The sequence below is a fragment of the Bacillus rossius genome, chromosome 1 (genome assembly GCF_032445375.1).
Source record: "Bacillus rossius redtenbacheri isolate Brsri chromosome 1, Brsri_v3, whole genome shotgun sequence".
Taxonomy (NCBI): Eukaryota; Metazoa; Arthropoda; class Insecta; order Phasmatodea; family Bacillidae; genus Bacillus; species Bacillus rossius.
Genome location: NC_086330.1, coordinates 303,690,378 through 303,712,805, shown reverse-complemented (window position 1 = coordinate 303,712,805; position 22,428 = coordinate 303,690,378). Strand labels below are relative to the sequence as shown.

At 44.3% G+C, this 22,428-nt stretch overlaps 1 protein-coding gene across 4 annotated transcripts in view; it reads right to left on the bottom strand.

Moving 5' to 3' along the window:
- Positions 1-22,428, bottom strand: part of LOC134527842 (esterase B1-like) — a 213,552-nt gene that overhangs the window by 129,579 nt on the left and 61,545 nt on the right. For all 4 annotated transcript variants that reach the window (XR_010074298.1, XM_063360795.1, XM_063360793.1 and 1 more), the window contains exon 2: positions 5,899-6,085. Coding sequence is in view for 3 of the 4 variants with exons in the window: in XM_063360793.1 (XP_063216863.1) it covers positions 5,899-6,085 (187 nt within the window). In the remaining variant the exon portion in view is untranslated. The remainder of the gene's footprint in view (positions 1-5,898; positions 6,086-22,428) is intronic.

Genomic DNA, 22,428 nt, shown 5'->3' with positions numbered 1-22,428 from the left:
GAGGAATTCTACAGGAAATCCATTTACATTCCACTGTTGGACAGTGTTATAACTGACCTGGAGCAACGATTCTCACAGAAATCATTACAATGTTATGAGTTGCGCCTTTTTTTGCCTATTTTCATATTGAAGGATGGTGACCGTGACTTCGAGTCAAGAATAGGAGCTCTCGTTGATTTTTACAGCCCTCTTCTTCAAGAAGGTGTCCGAGATGGCAGAACTGTTGCTACTGTTCTAGATGGTGAAATGTGTATTTGGAAGGAAAAGTGGAAGAGAGAGAGCAAACAAGGCCACCCATTTCCAGAAACTGTGCTTGATGTGATTGACTCTTGTGACGTTGATTTATTTCCAACTATTCGACGCTTCTTGGAAATACTTCTCACTTTGCCTGTTAGTGTTGCAAGTGCAGAGAGATCTTTCAGCAGCCTACAACTTGTTAAATCATGGCTACGAACGCGAATGACAGAGGAAAGGCTGAATGGCTTGTGTATGTTATTTGTTCATCGTGATATAAATGTTGACGTTGATAGAGTTCTAGAACGTTTCTCTAAAGTGGGTAAACGAAGGATCGCTTTGGATTTTATTTTGTAATAGGCATGCATTTTGCCTAGAATGGTTACCAAACAGATTCCTAATCAGTATTCAATAAAATTGTTTTTTGTATTTATATTTATGTTACTAGTAGTGACTCAGTGACTGAAAGTGATGTATTATGTACATATTAGATTGTTTAATGTGCTTTAAAATGTGTAAATGTACTATTCTGTAAAATTAACTTTTTTTACATAATGAAAATAGCTTGTCATTGAAACTGAAACTAATACAACATATTAATATAGTGAATTTCTTGTATAATTATAAAATCTGTTGATTGGATGTTATGTGTAGTGTCTGTAAATTAAACATTTTTAGTATTTTTTTTACATATATTCTCTAGCTACTCAGAAATCCTAGAGTGCCCCCTCCGAGGTGACCTTCTGGATCCGCCACTGCCCCCAGCAAAACAACAGACAATTATGCTGAATAAAACACCCATAAAACTAAAAATGCCGGTAATTACAGTAAAGACAGGCATGAACCAAGCCTTCCTACAACATAAACAACACCTGAATGTCCTTCTGAAGGATGACTACACAATTCGAGCATCCAGATTCCACATCAAAATAAGAACAGCAATGCCAAATGACCACGACAACCTGCGCCAGTACCTCAAAGAGAGAAACTTTGAGTGCTACACTCACCCCGGACCAGAAGAAAGAAAAAAAGAGCAGATTTGTTATTAGAGGGCTCAGCATGGAACATGACATAGAAGAATTATTGGAGCAAGTGTGATGACTCGGCTTGGACGCGACAGGCATTAAAATAATGGACAGGAAGACACCAGGGGGAGAAACAATACCAGTACCCCTCTTCGTAGTGACCCTCAATGGACCCACCCTACTCACCAAGAGTGCCTGGACCACATCCTGGTGAACTTCGAAGCCTACAGGGGCCAACAAGAAGTCCAGCACTGCATGAACTGCCACTCTAGCCATTTCTGCGACATGCAGACAAGGTGCATGTGATGCCACAGAGTGCACCCATCCACCGCCTGCACCAGGACACGTGAGGATCCAGCCTACTGTGTCAACTGTGCAGAACATGACCACCAGGACACCCAGCACTTTGCCGTCTCCAGGGACTGCCCAGTCAGGCTGGTGGTACTCGCCTCAATGAAAAAGGTAAAACCACACACACCCAACCACTGCAAATTTCCCACCTATGCTACCACCAAAAAGAACCTAGCACACTGAAAACATTAAAAAAAAACAAATGCCAACAAAATTAATGCAACCACAACCACCAACACCAAAACCACTGGCACTACATCACCCAACTCGTGACACACGCGCTCCTCCTAATCCCACGAATCTTCATCACAATAAGAACATGCCATCATCTAATAACCAAACTCCTAATGCGGAACCAAACCCAATTAGCGAATTAACAGAACTCCTCAAAATGATCAAAGAACTTAACCTACTCAAATGGGTCCTTTTATCCTGGATGCGGCCAGAAAATTAAAGAGAGCACAGAACAGTGACGAGAAGTACGCAGTGATATTCTCAGTTCTCACAGCCCTTGCTGATGCCATTCCTTAAAATCATATTATGGAATAGCAACTGTGTCACCAACAAAACTGCCGAGTTAAACTATTTCATATCATTTCACAAACCTAACTTGGTTTTCTTGGAGGAAACCTGGCTCAGGCCTGGCGTCCCGCTCACAGTTCCAGGGTATATGGCACATCGTGCCGACCAGCTGGATGGTGCACAAGGAGGTGTGGCGCTTCTTGTACATCAGTCCCTGTCGCATCACCAGCGGCAAACACCATGTGGAAGCAGTGGCGGTCCGACTGCACACGAACCCCACACCCTTTACTGCCATGGCCCTCTACATCCCACCGACCACCACATTCCCGGTGGAGGACCTAACAAGCCTCCGCCAGCTCGACTCACGTGTCATTATGGCAGGTGACTTCAATGCCAGGCACACATCATGAGGCTGCCTACGAAATAACTATAGAGGAACGGCCCTCCGCAAGTACCTGATGGGAACCCCCATGACACTTCATGCCCCTGACACATTTACATATCACCCCCACTCCCATACTGGCAGCCCCAGCGAACTGGACCTGGTGATAGGCACACACCTACCCAGATTCAATGCCCTTACCATTCTTCACCGACCTGACATCCGACCACTACCCCGTCATGGGGACGCTCGACACCACTGTCACACCTGCTCCCACCACCCACATTTTAACTACAAATCAGCCGACTGTAAAAAGTATAGAACAGCTATGGACCAGCATCTAGACCTGCAACGTAAAGCCCGCACAAACGAGGAACTTGACCAACATGTTCTTCACTTTACTGACACCATCATCACCTCAGCTGCACTGCACATCCCTAAGATATGCCTCACCACCTTGGGGTCCCATTCCCCGAAAAAATCAAGCACCTCATTTCATCCCGAAATAAGGCCAGGAGCCGATGGCAGCGTATCCGCCTGCAGTCGGACAGTGACGACTACAATGCACTGTGACGACTACAATGCACTGTGACGACTACAATGCACTGTGACGACTACAATGCACTGTGACGACTACAATGCACTGTGACGACTACAATGCACTGTGACGACTACAATGCACTGTGACGACTACAATGCACTGTTCCGACAGTGCAGAGTGGCTGTTGCTGAATGGATGACGGTGGGCGAGGTCAAAAAGCTCCAGGCACTTTCACTGGCAAATGGCTCGGTGTGGCGCTTTGCGCGCAGTGTCTGCTCCGCCGGGTCAGTGATCCCGCCCCTGGAGGTAGACGGTGGCTCGGCGGAGTCGGGGACTGACAGGGCTGAGTGCCTAGCCGACCACTTTGCCAATTTTTTCACACCTAAACCAGTACCACCTCACCTCTCTAAGCTACACACCCACTACCATCCTGCCCCACCACCTGCACCTGGCACCCTCAGGCTTGCCACGCCCAGGCAGGCTAGGAAGTAAATTGACAGGGTGCACAACAAGGCTGCCCCAGGCCCGGATGAAGTCACCTCACGCCTTCTCAAATCCATTTCATGCAAAGCGCTCATGTAACTCACCAACATAATAAACAGCATCCTCATTTCAGGTCACTATCCACTCCCATGGTGTGAGGCCACAGTGGTACCCATATTCAAGGGGAAAGGCGTGCCCAGCCGACCGGCATCATACCGTCCCATATCACTGATATCTGTGATTTCCAAAGTAACATAGCACAAAGTCCTGGCCAGGCTGGAGGTGGGAGTAGCACGTCTTCAAGCACTGCCAGAATTACAGTTTGGTTTCAGGCAGCAACTGTCAACCCAGCACGCACTGGCACATGTCACCGACCAAATCACCCTCAACTTCACCCAAAGGATCCATACCGGCATGGTGTTACTATACCTGAGTCGTGTATTCAATACAGTCCATCACCAAGCCCTAATCCTCAAGCTAGCCTTTCTGGGATTCAAACCTGCACTCCGTAGCATCATCCACTCATTCCTGGAAGCCCGCATGTTCCATGTGCGAGTGGAAAGGTCCATCTGATCCTCGAGAGAAATCACCACAGGAGTCACACAAGGGTCTACACTTTCACCACTCTTATTCTCCCTGTACACATATGACATTCCTCAACCCCCGAATGCACAATTTTCCTGTACGTGGATGATACCATGCTGATGGTAAAACATCATGATCCCCTTCAGATAAAAGCCAGGCTGACCTCGGCCATCTGCATTATCACAACGTATTTCACCTTCTGGGGCATCCTCCCAAACCCCTCCAAAACCAAAGCCATATTCTTCACCAGACGACACCCCGTCTGCCACCAGCACTGTTTGTGGGAGGCGCAACGAAATACCTTGGTGTGACACTGGATTTCACACTGCGCTTCTCACTGCACTTCTCATCTGCCACTGCTCGGGCCTACCGCGCGCATAACTCACTGTCCACCCATCTCCGCACCCACAGCCCCCTACCAGGCAAGGACAGAGTGCGCCTCTTCAAGGCGTACATAGTACCTATTTTGTTATACTCTTCAGTAATATTCGCCCATGTACCCGAAAACCATTTTCTCCAACTATAAACATGCTTTTAGAGCAACACTCTGGAAATACAAATATGTAACCAACATACAGCTCCATGCCCTCGCAGACACTCTGTCACCCTGAGAACAAGTAATACAGTACTCAGAACACTTCTTTGAAAAGCAGAACACCCGTCTACACTAATACAAAACATTGGAAAACACGACATCACCAGACCACACTCACACACTCATTACAGAATACCACCCAGGCAGGCCTCCCTGACTGGGCAGCCAATCCACCAACAATGGACACCAACCACAGTGCCAGTGAAGTGTTTTTAAACGAATGCCAATAATAGCAATGTTATTTTTACCAGCGAATTAAATATAAGATATTGTAAATAGTGCCTAATATAGCAGATTAAAAAAAATTATGTAAATAGTGAAAACTTTGTAATTAATAGAATAATAGAAAATAAGGCAATTTAATGATAAAGAAAATAGGTTAGTAGTGTATTGTAAAATGCCAAAAAGACATTGAGCATAGGTGCTTCAAAAAACAATATAAAAGGTTTTTTAAATTTTTCCCTTTGATAATCAATTTCTTCTGCTTACTAGTACCTTTATTAACATTATCAACAGTGTAAACTTGTACAAAAGAACACAGAGCTCTGTAATGTTTAATTGTAATTGTAAAACTGTGTAAAGTGAAAAAGTATGTGTCAATAAAAATCTTTTGAATTTTGAATTTTTTTTGCTAACCTCGACGTTCTCGCATCCCCCCGATAAATTCCAAGCCGCCCAGATTTTTTGTACACTACTGCCTTCGAAGCGACGGTGGCGTGCTCTGGCACCAAAAGGTAGAACTAAGATGGCAGACGTCAACAACAATGGCGGCCTCCAGCAGACGATATTTGGTTGTCAAGGTTATGTAATCAATGTTTACACGGCCCCAGCAGACGGCGACTGCTGGGAGCCGACATCATTGCGTAAGAAATGTTTACACTCTCAAAACCCCTTCGTTACTCCTACTCACCCGACTGTGTGAATGATGTTTAGTTGACTGGACAGTAACTACTTGGAAAAAAAAACCTTAACAGGTTATGCCACTGTTCTATAAAACAAACCGTGTTGAAAATGGATGTGGCAACAACATTGAATTTAGTTCAGTTTGCAGTAAACTATTGGTAAGTTTCATGTATTATTGCATCCAGTCAATGCGTTATTTTGTATGCCATGTGCTTAAACGATTTTCCACACAAACAGCCCCTCACCCCACACCTGAGAACCTCGCCTCGCAGCTCACCTGGAAGCGCCTGGGCCCGACGGGCGGTTTCGCATATGGGATTCCCTGGAAGCTGCAGTACCAGCTGCCGTGCTTGGAGAGCAGCCTTCGCCCCCTGAGCAGGCCTTGCGCCACGCGTACCACTACAGTCTCGGCCATCGCAGGCACAGCACAAGCCCTCGAATCCGCTCCTTGCTGCCAAATGGCGCTGTAATGCAGAACCATCGAAATTGAAAAATTATGAAAAGAACAAACATATCGTTCAGAAGAAAACACATATTAATAAATGTGATGTGCATCGTGACAATCGTAACTGTGGTAAATGAATGCATTAAAAAGCTTTATTTCACTGTGTGTTAAAAATGAGTGCCCACATGGTAGAAGATGTTCCGTGTGTCAAATAGGTATCCCACATTTGCCTGGGTATTGTAGTTATTACAAGCCATACCAGGGTAATTTTTCTACAAGGTTTCTGCATGTGGGAATTTAATATTTATGTCACTGCTGAGAAACTGTAAGTCCTTCCCTTTGCTGTTTATTGTCTGTCGATGAGTATCCTCAAAATTATTATTTAACTAATAGATTTGTGTCAGTTTAAGCTAGCAATGGATTTTTCACTATGGAGGATTTGTCTGACAACCATTTTCCTGGTTTTACAGCTGCTTAAATAAGAACTGTAAGGATTATTTGGGTATTTTAGTGAGAGTTCTATGAGATTCTCTTTTTATTTTAATGTTGCTGGATGTATCTTTTTGTGATTATTTTGTGAGAAAATAACACTAGTGCTGAATCGTTCATTGAGACAGTGATGATGATCTCTACTTTAGTTTTTCAATGTGTCAACCAGAACACCAACAGCAGACAAATTGTGAAATAGAAGGTCTGCAAGTTTTCTGAGCAACAAGAACAGAATATAGAGGAAGAAAGTGAACATTTCAGACAAACTAATTAACATTACTTTGAATCAGATAGGATCTGAATTGGTATTATGAACAGATACAATTTTTTTAGGCTATATGTAAAGCAAAGTTTAAGAAATAGTATAATATTTATGCATTAAAAGTGTTACTGGTGTCACCACTCGGTAATGTTATTTCCGAGACGAACAGCTACCCTGAGCGATAACCAGTGAATCCGAGCGCAAGTGATCCGTTCATGGGACCAATGAGCCGCACCGAGACCCGTGGAGAACTTCCTAGCCAGGAAACGGCTCGGTGAACGGGTTTTGCAGCGAATAAAATACCAGCTCCCAGAGAGACCCGTTCGCCGGAACCAAATCTTTGTGAGCGGTCTCATTCCTCGCCAGGCAGATGTGGAAATGCCCAGATGGGATTAGATTTTCTGAGCCCCCCAGACCGTGGGTCAATGAATCACTCACGATACGCATTTATAAGGGAGCAGAGTGGAGCTCCCAGGTCACACGTCGGACATCGTTGGAGGGACCAGGAGAGTGCATACCCGGCTACGACACAATTGGCTAACGTGGGCAGTCATGCTGCCCGCTGATGTCACAACACGACCATAGTTAACACCAGCCACGCCGTCGGTACCGGCGGATTCGTCACCTGGTCACCCCACAAGACAGCCCCGAGGAAGGGCAACCAGGATGGACTCTGGTACCCCTGTTTTAAGAGAGCTGAGTAAAGAGAGTTCAAGATTTTGTGCTCAGGGAGTGTGATGCCACAGTGGAGATCCGGACCACGCCACAACCAGAGGGAAGACTTGGCTTCATAAAAGACACACTAGTTCTGAGACTAGCCCCTGTTATGAGCGAGGAATCGGGCCACAGGACGAGATGCGCCAGGTCCCGAATCTGTGACTCTGTCAACGAAGACATGGCTGACATTTCCCGGTCGGCTCCCCGGAGCAGCCCGAGTTCCGCCATATGCCTGAGAACCTGGTGATGTCTTGTTCGCGGACGAGGCCCACCAGACTTTCATCGTCGGCCTCCCCTTGGAAAGTAGAAGACGTCGAGACTATTTAAACAGGCGAGTAACGACTCAACACATATACCCTATAGACAGGGCGGGGGTAACACGCAGTATATGATCGTTAACGATATACAGACTGTGGGATCACCGAGCAAGTCACTTAGTTATAGTTAGGTATATAAACAAAGTAATTGTCTTCTTGTTTAATCTTTTCCCTGTTGGTTACAATTTATTAACGATATTTCTGTTATACTCACATGCAGGTGATGGCACTTTATGAGAAGGATTGATTATTCTTAATTACCTTATGTTTTGGTCTGCCATTTTGTTTCTCACAAACTTAAAACTATAGTTGTTGATATAACAAAAAGGACAAATCACAATTCAGGGTATGTTTGTAGAAAGTCATAGTGTTATAGTCTGGCAACTTTGTTTTCGATGTGCGCAGATCCCAGTGTCAGGCGGTGGTCATGTGATTCTAGTGGAGTGGAGTGGAGGAGATAGTTGCCGGTTGTGCACTGCCAGGATATGCCGCTTCCGAGATAGTGCTTCACAGGTCGGTTTACACGATACAGTGTTGCGTTATGGCTAAAACTTCAGGAATTAAGTCATGTATTTCAGCCAGTACACCATTACATGGACAAGCAAGGAAAATTTTTTACTATGTTGTAACATATTTAAAAGAGCATAAACATTTATACATATTAAATTAAAATGTCACAGAATCGGCAAGTGTGGCGACAGGTGTTTCACAATCAACCATTAAAAATATCATTGGGAAAAGTACAAATAAAAGTAAAAGTAGTTTATCATTTTCCAGTCCCACGGGTAAGAACAAAGACCGAAAGAAAAGCATTGAAGTTGATTTCCAAATGTGCGATTCGTAGGAAAATTCATGAATTTTATACCGTTAGAAAAACAGTGTCGACATTAAAGAATTTGACAAAGTCCTTACGAGATGACAGTATCGTGAACTGCAGCAAAGAATACTTGCGCTAACTGTTGAAAAGTCTCGGTTTTCGATGGAAAAACTGTCTGTCTAGAAGAAAACTTTTGATAGAGAAACCTGAAATTACAGCATGGAGCGGAAAATATTTACAAGACATTCGTGAGTACCGAAATGCAGGGCGGTATAATATATATTGATGAAACATATCTATGCGCTACTTATAGTGTAAGTTCCATAATGTTCCAATTAAAATAAAACCTACATTAGCTACTCTTAAACATGACATTCTCCTGACATGAACAAGGCAGATTTGTGTTGTTTGGTGAAACAGCATCCTTCCCCAAAAATATTCAAGGTAGACAAAATCATAAACAAATATGGCCATGACGTGATTCTAAATCCGATCCAGTTAGTGTGGGGGGACATCAAGAGGAAGGTCTCGGAGGAAATATGTAACTAGTTGGACCAAAAAAGAAAACTATGCGAGAAATTGTTTGCTTCGTACTCCATCGAACAGTGGAAAAAGTGCTGTGAACATGTTAAAGGTATTGAAGCTGAATATTTCAGAAGTGATCGAATCATGGACATCAAAATCAACAAAATTATTGTAAACCTTCAATCGTCATCTGATGAAAATTCAAGTGGAACAATAACTGCACATTTCTTCGACTCTGAATTCGACTCGGACTAGGTAAGGTTATTGTTCCCTATGGTTATTCAAAATATTAATTACTCTCTTTCGAGTGGTTATTTTGCAGATGTCTGTGATAACTATGCAGGTTGCATAGCCTATGCGAATTAATGTTCTATTGGCTTGATATATTAATATTACTTACTAAGGGGAATGATGCACTAATAACAGCAAACATTTTGACTCAACTTATTGTCAATTTTGTTTACATTTAATGTTTCACATAATACTTTGACACTTTACATTTGCCGGGTGCATGTAATGTACAGATTTTTACGTCTAATACCCTAAATAGACATGAAGCTGTTTCTCAGAGGTTCCAATATCCTGTAGACTTTCATCGGTGACAGTGACATTTTATTAATGGTATTGAAGTGGACTGATCGTCACTTCAGTACTACGAACGCCGCACGCGCGCTTGTTCCTGGCTTCCCCTTTCCCCTTCCTCTGACTCCTTTTTCTATCTGTCTGCTGTGATGTCTTCCCCCCCCCCCCCCTCAAGCGATTGCTTAGCGATGGTGGTGCCGTGCTCAGATCTTGGTGTTTTCGCGGCGTCGTTCGCCAGCTACCTTCCTCAGATGCAGTCGCAACTGCTGCTTCTCGTGATCGTCTCTCTGTTACGGGTAGGGTACTTGACTTGATTGTGCTGTCCGCGTGGTGGCCGCGGGTTATAAGTTAAAGATAAATTGTGCCTTCTCATGTAAACCTTTTTATTAGTATGGATTATGTGGCTGCCACTATCTAAATTTAAGCTGTATTTTTGTCCTTGCCTTGAGAAGCACCGTGCACTCCGGATCGCCCCTATTTGATTGGTCCTTGGGGCCACCATGGCAAGTTGACCATGCTTCTAATTACTGATGTTCTTGTCCGGCCGTCTGTCATGTTCCCCGCCTGCCACTGAGAATCCGCTCACGGTCATGGATGGTTTTGTCAGACCTGAGTCGTTTGTTGTTATTTTAATTTAGGTTGGGATCTCAGTGGGCTGAGTGGCGTTGTTTGACCGTGCGGCCGCGGTCCGAGGGGGTAGCACGACCTGCGCATGGATTGCTTCTTTGGATTGTTTTTTTATTATATGTATTTTGGGTATTACATCCACCTATTGTAGAGCTGATTTTTGGCTATTTTCATATTATATCAATATGTTAATTTTGCTTGTCCCCGTTATTAATCGATAACAGAGATAAACTTACATTTAAATTTGCTTGTACCCTATGTCAATTGATTGCAAAGATTATTGTAAACTCATATGTATGGAATGTCTAATCTGATTTACAATAAAACGTCTCAACATATTTATTTTAAAATACTCCGAGAAAAATGTTTAGTTCATCATTAACATAAAAAATTGTAAAGGGAGAAGTTAGAAAGTTTAAATGCGTCCTCTATACGAATACAGTACAATGTTGTCAGAGAGGGTGGTACCACTGGCTGTGAGGAAGCAGTGGCGCACCGCAGGCGGTACTCAAGTTACTCGTTGGAGTGGCATGACGCGTGAGTCATACAGCACTCAGAACTGAGCTGTCCGGAGTGGCATCGACGTGTGCGTGTAGTGTTTCCAGTTTTTATATTTATAAGACCGTGGCTATAATTGGTTGTGTTGTGGTTGTGTTGATCAAGAGTTAGCAGATTTTTTGTGGTAAATTAGTTTAGAGCAACTTATTGTTAATTGATTAAAATGTAAAAGAAACCTTCGGGATCTGAAAACAGAAAGAAAACCAAAGGACGAAACAAAACGGCACATCTATCATGTTTTATGTCATCATGGTTATCTGAGCCAGGCTGCAACAAAGGTATGTTGAATAAAATTATACATATATTTCTACATTTTAATGTCTTGTGTGATGATAATTGAGGTATAATCTTGCTACATCACCAGACTCTGGTTGTCAATTATGTATTTCGATTTTTGCACACTGCAGCTTTTGAGCTTTTCTATCATCTCATCCACAGACATGAGCAGACATAAGTTTAGTTTTCGCCCATTCAGTGGCGTAGCCCAAAACTCGCTCATCTCATTAAAGAGGGGTGGATCCGGAGGCCCCCGCTCCGGGAAAATTGGGATTGAAAGTTGCAAAGGGAAGCTATTTTAGCTGTTTTCTTGCTAGAAATATTTCAAAAATTTTAAGATAAAACTTGGTAAAGGTAATAAAACAATAAAGATTTTTTTCCCTTCTATGATAAAATTAAAAATCCTGTGTTTTTATAGATATCAAGGACACTTAATTGAACAGTTTTCTATTAGATATAGTGTGTGTAACAGTGAACTCAAAATAGTTGCTAACTAAAGTGAATCATTACTACAAAATATTCTTTATGCGAGTTTTAACTATTGCTGTAACTAAATATTTATCTTAGTAATTTATGTGTTACTCTAACAAGGGCCCACCCAGCCTTACCCGAGCGCACGCCTGTGATTTTATCAGACAAATGACAGCCTTTTCGAACATTAGAGACGATTTTGAAACAGCTTAACACAAGAGAGAGTGACTGTGGTAGGAATCAAAGCCTTCGTTAAGGATCCATGTCAGAATTTTCCTGATGTTAACTGGCAAAACATTGAAAATACTGCTGTTCAACAAGGCGATCCAAACAAAACATTTTTGTAATAAACATATGAGTAGGTTTAATTGACCAATTGCACATTTAGTGAATTAAAATTAACAAATATAAATTATGAAGTTCTTATTTTCAGCAGAATACAGAATGTATATAAAAATAGTAGTCATGCAGAATGTATATAAAACAGAAGTCAATCATTGCTACAGTACACTTGCAAGTCTTAGTCAGTTATGTTTTTATTTTAAACATGTGTAGATGATGTCAACTTACGGATAACTTATAAATATATATATTTAAACAATTACTGTTGGTCACTAAACACAGTAAATTATTTCCCTATAAGATGAAAAATTAAGAAAAGCTTTGTTAGGTTAGAAAAGTTGCAGTAACTCTCTTCAATACTATTGAACTTATTAATGGTGAAAATTACGTGGGGACCTGTTATAATTCGAGATCTCTAGCTATACGTCTTTTATTATATACCATGCTGTAACTTCACCCTTCACCATGCCTCAATACCATATCTAAACATTAAGGAGTTTAATTTTTTCAGGTGAAATTAAAGGAAGCCTAACAACAAGTGATGATCCAGGACCAGATAAGCAAGAAGAGGGACGATGCCAAGACCAGCAAGTTGAGCCTGCTTCTGGCATAATAGGAAATGGAGTTGATGAGAAGAACGAAGAGGAGACAAAATTTAACGAAATTCCTGGAGTGGACGAAACATCAGCTAACATTTTTACAGAATCAAATAGTTCAATAGCATCGAACAATATACAGGACCAGGAGTTTATTCCCGGAACTTCAGCAGGCACTCAGGCCACTCAGGAACTTCAGAAGAGCGAGATACATTTTCATTTTCAAGACCCTGGTACATGGCCAATCAACATTTCTGATTCCCAGAGATGTTTCATAACAAAAATGAGAGCAGAACATAATCCAGATTTAAGCAAAAGTGTTCGAGATGGCCGAAATCTAACAAAAACTGCTTTGTTAAACAACTTCCAAACGGACTTAAGATAAAGAGGTCATGGCTAGGTTACAGCCAAACAAAAAATGCACTATTCTGTGTTCCATGCAGGTTATTTTCCCACATTTCAAAAGAGTCAAAGTCAACTTTGTTATATTTGGCTAAAGAAGAGGGTTTTACTAACGAAAAATCTTAGTGAAAGGATTGAAGATCATGAAAACTCGCAAAGCCACAAACTTTGCTTTTGTTCTTGGAAAACTCTTGAGTCTTCTTTAAGAAAGGGAGGAATAGACAAAGAACTTCAAGATCAGATAGGTAGCTAAAGAAGAAAGTCATTGGATGAAAGTACTATATTGTATTGTAGATGCTATAATGTTTCTGGCAAAACAGGGAAGCCCTCTAAGGGGATCACAAGAACAGTTTGACTTTGGTGATCCCAGGAGTGGAAAATTATCTCACTACAATGCAAATTTGCGTGAACACATAGAAAGACATAAGAAAGGGCAATTAAGTTATTTCTCATGGAAAGTTCATAATGAATTCTTAGATATTATAGCAAGTAAAATAAGACAAGATATTCTGAATGATGTTAGAAATGCGAAGTATTTTGCCTTGATCTTCGACTCAACCCCTGATATCAGTCATAAAGATAAAATGACAGAAATATTCGCTATGTGAAAATGACAGAGAGTGGACCAGAAATTCTGGAAAGCTTCATTGACTTTTTCATTATCAGTGACAAAACCGGTTTTGGTCTCACTGACGAGATTTTAAAAAAGTTGGAAACAGATGACTTGGACTTAAGAAATTGTAGAGGGCAGTCGTACGACAATGGGGCCAATATGGCTGGCATCTATAAAGGGGTACAATCAAGAATACTAAAGGAACATAAATTAGCATATTTTATGCCATGTGCAGCTCACTCTCTGAATTTAGTTGGAGCACATGCTGCTGAAGCATCGCCTGAAGCTCAAACATTCTTTGGGACAATTAATTGCCTGTATATATTTTTTTCAGCCTCAACATAAAGATGGGAAGTTCTAGAAAAACATGTACCACTTTCGCTAAAATCTCTCAGTTAAACTAGGTGGTCAGCAAGAATGGAAGCTGTAGAGGTTGTATATAAAAATTTTGGACAAGATTAACAAAGCTTTGGAAGAACTGTCTGTTTGCCCTGTTACATCTCCTGAGACAAAGACTGAGGCTACCTTTTTGTTAGGAAATATCAGTAAGTTTGAGTTCATTGTCATAACCTGTTTCTGGTACAAAATTCTAAAGAAAATTGATCGTGTGAACCAGGTTCTTCAAAGAGATTTTACAAACTGTAGATGATTCAGTCAGAAACATTCATGGTATTTTAAGTTATCTAGAATCTAGTAGGGACAATGCACCATCTGATGCTATTGTGGAAGCCAAGAAGATTGCTGAGAACAACAATGTACCTGCTGATTTTAAAGAAAAAAGGAAAAGAAAAAAGAAGAAAATGTTTGACGAATGCTGCGAAGATGAAATTTCCAACTTATCAGAGCACGATCTGTTTAGAATAGATTTGTTAGAGATCATTGATGAAATAGTGAATGCCTTAAAATCCCGGTTTCAGACTTTTCAAGCAATTAATGACAAGTTTAGCAACATCACGCCTTGGCAGTTGATGACACTATGAAAACAGCATCTGCAGCGACCCTCTTGAAGCTCATTCACGAACACAGACTTGAAGAAGGATATCCAAACCTGACCACAGCCCTTAAGATCTTTCTTACTCTTCCTGTAACAGTTTCTTCAGGCGAAAGAAGTTTTAGCAAATTGAAAATTGTAAAAAAATTATTTCAGAAATGGTATGAGGCAAGACAGACTGTCGAATTTGAGCATTATTTCCATAGAACACAAAGAACATCCTCTATTTGCTATGATGATCATCATCAAAATCTTAGCTTCAAAAAGGTCTCGCAAGTTGAATTTGAATCTTTAAAAAACATTTATGACGACAATTTAATGAACAAGTCTAGTGATTATACGGACTACTTTATGGGCATAGTGGGTTCATTCATGGAAGTTACAGTAGCACAGAAACTGTTACATGTAGGTATGGAAAATGCTTAAATAGCACCATTTTTCCGTGGGAGGGCCCCCGGACCCCCCGCTTTATTGGTGTGGCAAGTGCAAAAAAAGAGGGGAGGGGGACGCATGAATCCATTAATGCCCCGGGTGCCAGAGACTCTTATTTGTGGCCCTGGCTGCTCCGGAGACCAGTTGGATCTACTGCTTGCAGAAGGCGGAACTCGTCGCTTACTTGGAGGACAACGCGTTGCCTGTCTCCACTGAGGAGACTGTAATGCAGCTCCAGGCATGTCTGGTGCCTTTGGTTCGAGACGAGTGCTTCAGGTCTGGGGCCAAGCAGCCGCGGCAGAGTTCTTGTTTCTAGTGCCGTGAGTCAGCCTTTTTATTCCTTGCTGAAATCACTCCCGCTACTGGACAACAATGTGCCCAGGTCGGTGCGGGAGTTCGCCATGACCGCTGAATGCCTGGCCCGGCTCCAACCAGTGAGTCCTTCTGCCTTTTTGAAGGCACTTCTGAGCAAGTGCATCGGCTCGCACATGTCGCTCCTGTCGGATGCCATAGGGCAGGGCCTGGATTTCCAGGCGTACAAGCAGCTTCTAGTGCATTCTGTGTGCCCCCCACGTGTTTTGGAGGGGCTGGAACTTAACTTAGTTTTTCGATTCCAGTGACCGGAGGAACTGGTAGTGGAATATTGCAATGAGGTAGCTGCCTATACCGAGGTGTTGGGCATAAACCTCCTAGAGGGCGAACTTGTCCAAGTCATTTTGGGAAATTTGAGCCCCAGGTACTTCAAAATTGCAGTACGTTGACCCCGCCTTCCTCTCTTGCGGAGTTGCGTGAGTGGGGTGATGGATGCAAGGGCGCTTGATCGTGCTGGCGAAATATCAGGCCAAGTTTCCAGCCGCTAGGATGAGGCTAGGGCGTGACAAGTTTACAAAGGTGCCTCCATCTGCCCGCCCGAGTGTGCCGTGTTGTGTGAATTTTGCTCGGAGTGACGCTACGGCCGCTAACCCCGGCTGCTTCCCTCCAGTGACATTGGCGGTTCCCACAGCCTTGGCATTGACTGGAACTAGGGAACACATGGACGTGTGGGCAACGTCACCCGCCCCGCGCGGTCAGCAGGGCATGGAACGCTCATGGGGCCATGTTCAGCCTCGTGTAACATGTCCTGCTTCCGCCTTGCCGGCCGGCTTGAATGAAGTTCAAGGTCGTGTGCCCTCCCCTCTCACTAGTGGGAGTGGCAGGTGTTCCAATTGCATCGCCTTTGGACATGTGGTCGTCAATTGCCCGCATCCTCGTGCGGCTCTCGACCAGCGACAATGCTTTCGCTGCAGGAGGCCGGGACATTTCCACACTCAATGTCCGGGAAACAGGTGCAGACCGGGCGCAAACGAGGTCGCCCGAGTCGGCTGCTGAGAAAATTCTCGGTTCCCACGTATTTGCATTATTTGCCGGTCGGCATTCTGGATAGACATTTTCTTGCTTTAATCGACACGGGAGCTTCCCGCTCGGCGATTGGCGAACCATTTCTTGATTCATTATGTGACTAGTACCCTGCTTGCCTCTTTTCCGTGTTATCTGAGCCCGATTGTAATGTGCGTGTCGCTGACGGCGGCATCATGCGCGCCCGTGAGTCAGTGATTATTCACGTTAAAATTCAAGGATTTTCTTGGAATTGGAAATTTGTGATGCTGTGTGGACTCACACTGGATCTTATTCTAGGGTTGGATATTTTGAGCTAAACACGTTGCGTGATGGATGTGTCACGGCATGAACTGCGCTTTGGGTTCACGCCTACTGTTAGGATTCACCTGCGCTCCGAGAAACAGATGCCCATTTACATGTTAGGGGCCGAAGCGCAGCCCAATGAACAATGAGGGAGCTAGTGCATTCATATCCGGATGTGATTTCGCGCAGAATAGGCAGGTGTGACATCTTACCCTATAAGTTCCACCTTAAGGATGAGGTTCCTGTGCAAAGCAAGTATCATAAAGTTTCGCCCCCCAAACTACAGGCCATGAGTGACATTATACAGCGACTGTTGGACGCGAATGTAATTTCTCCGTCAAAATCAAATTACTGTACCCCCACTTTATTGGTGCCAAAAAGGTGTGGATTGGGGTGGCGAATGGTTCATAATTACACCCTTCTGAACAAGAAAATTGTGGATGATTTGTGGCCGTTACCCACTGTAGAGAGTGCGCTTCAGCACTTAGGTAATGCACACATTTATTCTGTTATCGACCTGAACGATAGCTTTCACCAGATTCTCCTGGAAGAAGGATGTCGCAAGTTTACCACATTTCTACACCGTTCGGGCAGTTCCAGTATAATCGTATCCCCATGGGTGTCTCCTTTGGCAGCCAAGCACTTAGTCGCGTGCTAGACCACGTGCTCAGCGATTTGAAATTCTGCTGTGTGTTCAATTATATAGATGACATAATTGTGTACAGCGAATCATTCGAGGAGCATTTAGAACACCTGAAGAAAGTTTTTGACCGACTGAGGCCTAACTGTCAACCCAAATAAAAATTTTTTGGCCCAGGATAATGTCAAAATTTTAGGGTATGTCATCAGTCAGGGGCAGCTTTTAATGGATCCCAAGAAAATTGCGCCCATTGTCAATTTTTCCCAGTCCAGGAACCTTAAGGGAGTTCAATGTTTCTTGGGGAAGTTGGGCTACTTTTCCCGGTTCATTCCCGCCTTTGCGGCCTGCGCCCCGCTTAACGCCTTGAGGAAGAAGGGCGCTCCCTTCGTCTGGGGTGAGGCCCAGGAAGCCGCCTTCCAGGGACTCAAGAGGTGCATGGCTGCCCCTCCGATCTTATTTTTGCCTGACTGGGAAACGCTTCGCCGTTTGGGTGGACGCCTCCTCCCTTGCGCTAGAGGTGGTGTTAGGACATATGGAAGATGGTAAATTGCGCCCCATTGCTTATGCCAGCCGAACCTTGCTGGACTCTGAGCGGTATCTTGGGGTCTACGAGAAGGAAGCGATCGCCTGCTTGTTCGGGCTAGATTGCAGGGAATTTGATCTATATACCGACAACCAGGCACTGAGTTGGTTGTATAACCACCCACGCCAGCTTGGCAAGCTTGGGAGGTGGATTCTTAGGTTGTCTCATTTCCACTTCGAGATACACCACGTTAAGAGAGTGGACAACGTGGTGGCGGACGCATTGTCACATATGTTCTCACTTGATGAGTTCGTGGTGGAAAACCCGAAGAGTCCAGAGCGAGTCGAGTTCTTAGGCATCTGCAAGCTATTCCCCGAGTCGTACTTGAGTCTTCAGTCCTACCAGCACGACTACGAATTTCGCAAAGAGGTTCGTAGGAACCTTAGGAACAATGTATCTGTCCCTTTTGCTGAGGAGCATGGCACCTTGTATTTGGGGGAGCTCGGGAAGAGCACACAGGGCCGTCATCCCCCTTAAACTTAGGCCCATGGTGTTGTCATACTTTCACGGGTCCTTGATCGGCGGCCATCTGGGGATTGACAAAACGTTTCGCAAAATCTCCGCTCATCTGTACTGGCCGGAATTGCTCAACGATGTACGTCAACACGTCCGTGCTTGCCACGACTGCCAGATTTCGAAGCCCCCTCAGTCTTCTAAAGTCGGCTTATATTGTGCGGATCCTCCAGTCACGCCATTGCATATGGTCCATTTGGACATTTTTGGGCCTCTCACACGTTCACATTGGGGCAATGTTTGTTTGTTAGTTCTGGTAGACATATTTTCTAAATTTGTTTTGCTTTATCCCCTGAAGAACATTAAGGCCTTGACCATTGTTAGAGTCCTACGTGACCAGGTTTGAAAAAATTTTGGCGCACCCTCCATCCTTGTGTCCGACAATGCGCGCTAATTCCAGAGCACTTTGTATCGTGACATGAGCTTTGAGTGGGCTGTGAAGCCTGTGTACAGCTCTGCATACTGTCCTCAGGGCAATCAATCCGAACATGTTAATAAGGTCTTAAAGGGGATCCTTACATCTTACTACCGGGATGACCAAACGTTGTGGGACTCAGACCTCGAGTTCATAAATCTGGGCCTGAATGCAGCCGTGCATTCGGCATCTGGCTTCCCGCCCTCGGTTCCTTTCCTGGGAAGGGAGCTCTCCCATCCGCTCCTTAATCAGTGGAGATTGCCCCAGCTGGTTTCTTCTCTCTCGCCGTCGGAGTTGGACTGCATGTGTAATGACGTTAGTTGCAACCTAGCTAGGGCACAGAAGGCGGTGGCCACGGCTTACAACCGTGGGCGTAAGGCGCACTCTTTTGTTGTTGGGGACCTGATGCTGTGCCGCTCGCACGTGCTGCCTTCGCTGCGGCGCAGTTGAAAGTGAAGCTCCTTCCCCCTTTTGCAGGTCCTTTCCGGGTCACTCGGATGTTGGGCAGTAATACTGCAATTCTTCAAGAGGTCTCCTCTAGGAGGAAGCTCAGAAAGGCTCATGACAGCCAGCTTAAGCACTGTTGGCCCCTAGTTTTTTGTGTTTGGTCTTTAGCTGCGGTGTGAGTGTGGGAGTTCAGCCCTTTTTTTGTGATCCACGCGCGTATATTTTTTTTCTTTTTTTGTTTACTTGGTTGTTGTGTCATCTGTTGTTGGCCAACATTGTTTCTAGTCATTGTGAGCGCGCTCGTGTGTACCTGTTAGTTTTAGGATATTTTTTTTGAAGGGGTTACCTCCCCCTTTTTTGTTTAGCAGACGCGGGCTTGGCGAAGTCGGCGTTCTGTGGTTTGGGGTCTGTTTATATTACAGCGATGTTGTCACTGTATGTATATTTATTGCTATGTGCTAGTTTTTGGTGCCTTGTTTGGTTGCGCGGAACCATCAGCTTTTCTACCCTTTCCCTACCCTGGTGCAGCACACGCAACCCACCGCTTCGTTCAGCACTTCCTCTGAGGGATTTCTATGCATCTGCAGCGCGTTTCCGATCGTCTCATCCGCCGTCGAGCTCCCTCCTGCCCCCCACACCATTGTTCATCTGTGCCTTGGATATGCAAAATTGTTTTCTCCTGTAGTCTGCTCCGCTGGCTCTTTTGTTGCGCTCTCCCTGGCAGGGCCAATCACACAGAGGCTTCACGTCAACTGCTCGAGAGGTGCCTGCCTGATTGTCGCCAACGTCGAGTGCGTGGAGTGATCGACTCGACCAGAAACGCTGAGGATCCTTGAAAAGCGCTCTGCGCATCTGGGGGCCTGCGTTCGCTGCCGAGGCTCCTTTGCGGCACCCAGAGGCGCTGGCACGGCTTGGGGGATGGTTCCTCTGAGCGAAGGGCAGGCCCCACTCCGTCACCGTGCGGTTTTTGTCTTTCCTCTTTCTTCATCGAGACCTCTCGCCTTGAGCACCGTACGGCGTGAGCGGCTTCTGCGCCTGTGGTGCAGGCGTTCCGCCCTGGCGTGCAGCTCCGCTACTCGCCATGCTCGATGGGAGGCTTGCCTTCGACTTCTAGTTCCAGCGTGATTTCAAGTTGGAAGCCTGTGTGTGCTCACTTGTAAAAGCTGTCTCAAACCCATAGGAACAGCTGGACCGTTCATTGCTCTGTATTCGGTTACTCGCCTTACTCTCCCAGGCAGAACTTGTTTCCGCTATGCACTTGAAGACAGCTTTAGGGGGCGGGGTTGAAGTGGAATGATCATCACTTCACTACTTCAAATGCCGCACGCGCGCTAATTCCGGGCTTCCCCTGACTCCTTTTTCTATCTGTCTGCTGTGATGTCTTCCCCCCCCCCCCCCTCAAGCGATTGCTTAGCGATGGTGGCACCGCCACATAGTTTGTGCCGTGCTCAGCTCTTGGTGCTTTCGCTGCGTCGTTCGCCAGCTACCTTCCTCGGATGCAGTCGCAACTGCTGCTTCTCGTGATGTCTCTTCGTTACCGGTAGTGTACTTGACTTGATTGTGCTGTCCGCGTGGTGGCAACGGGTTATAAGTATAAGATAAATGATGCCTTCTCATGTAAACCTTTTTATTAGTATGGATTATGTGGCTGCCACTATCTAAATTTAAGCTGTATTTTTGTCCTTGCCTTGAGAAGCACCGTGCACTCCGGATCTCCCCTATTTGATTGGGCCTTGGGGCCGCCATGGCAAGTTGACCATGCTTTTAGTTTTGCTGTTCTTGTCCGGCCTTCCGCCATGTTCCCCGCCTGCCACTGAAAATCTGCTCACGGTCGTGGATGGTTTGTCAGACCTGAGTCGTTTGTTATTTTAATTTAGTCTCAGATGTCAGTGGGCTGAGTGGCGTTGTTTGACCGTGCGGCCGCGGTTCGAGGGGGTAGCACGACCCGCGCATGGATTGCTTCTTTGGATTGTTTTTTTATGATATGTATTTTGGGTATTACATCCACCTATTGTAGAGCTGATTTTTGGCGATTTTCATATTATATCAATATGTTAATTTTGCTTGTCCCCGTTATTAATCGATAACAGAGATAAACTTACATTTAAATTTGCTTGTACCCTATGTCAATTGATTGCAAAGATTATTGTAAACTCATATGTATGCTAGCGAGGAAAGGGAACATTATGTGGGTTCCCCGACTGTTACTCTGTCTATGTGGTTGCATCAGCCTTATTGGTAGAAAAAATATAAAGTAATTTTCGCTATTTTTGTTTTGCTGATTCTGGTGTTTACTGCCTTTGGGGCACCTGCCCGCACACACCCGTCCTCTTGCATCCTCCACTACCAAAAGGGGACCTATTTGTCTGCAGGTTGTTTTGTGGAGCGGCTTCCAATTAGCATGCCACTACAGTATATATTTAGAAAAGTTAAATGCATGCTTCTATAGATGTGCCCCATGCATTTGATCAATATGTTTATGTAGATATAGAAATGGGAATGAATATGTAGTTTTCATAATTTTGAGGCTTTCCAAAATAGTTTCAGGAGTCTTTTCACCCTCAATTACCGATATCGGATCTAGGTTTCATTATTGTGTTAGTGAGAATACCTTTCAGCCACATCGTAAAGAGAGTGAAGTGTGTTCGTGTACGTTGTCCTTGAGGGAGGAGTGACCCTCCCCTACCAGCAGACGATTCGAAGACGAAGGAGGGGTGGGAGTTAGGAAGGGAAGAGCTGCGCAGAATGGAAATGTCCAAGGTCAATTACTAAGTTGCCAGGTTATATGTGCAATGGCAGTAATTGTTGTTATGTGTGTTCACAGTGCAAGCTTACTCAGAACCGTTGGGGAGTCATTTCGCAAACTGAACTATCGAAGCACTACCCATTGATTGTTAGAATATGTTGTATTTATCCCTAATAAACTGTTGTTGCATACCCCTGCCTCTAATTTCTTCAACCATTGCCCAACTATTAATAGTTGTCCGCAACAAATATTTGTGTAATATTGAGTCAATTAAAGTTTTTGGTTGGCACATATAATTATGGTTGATGTGTGAACTGACTC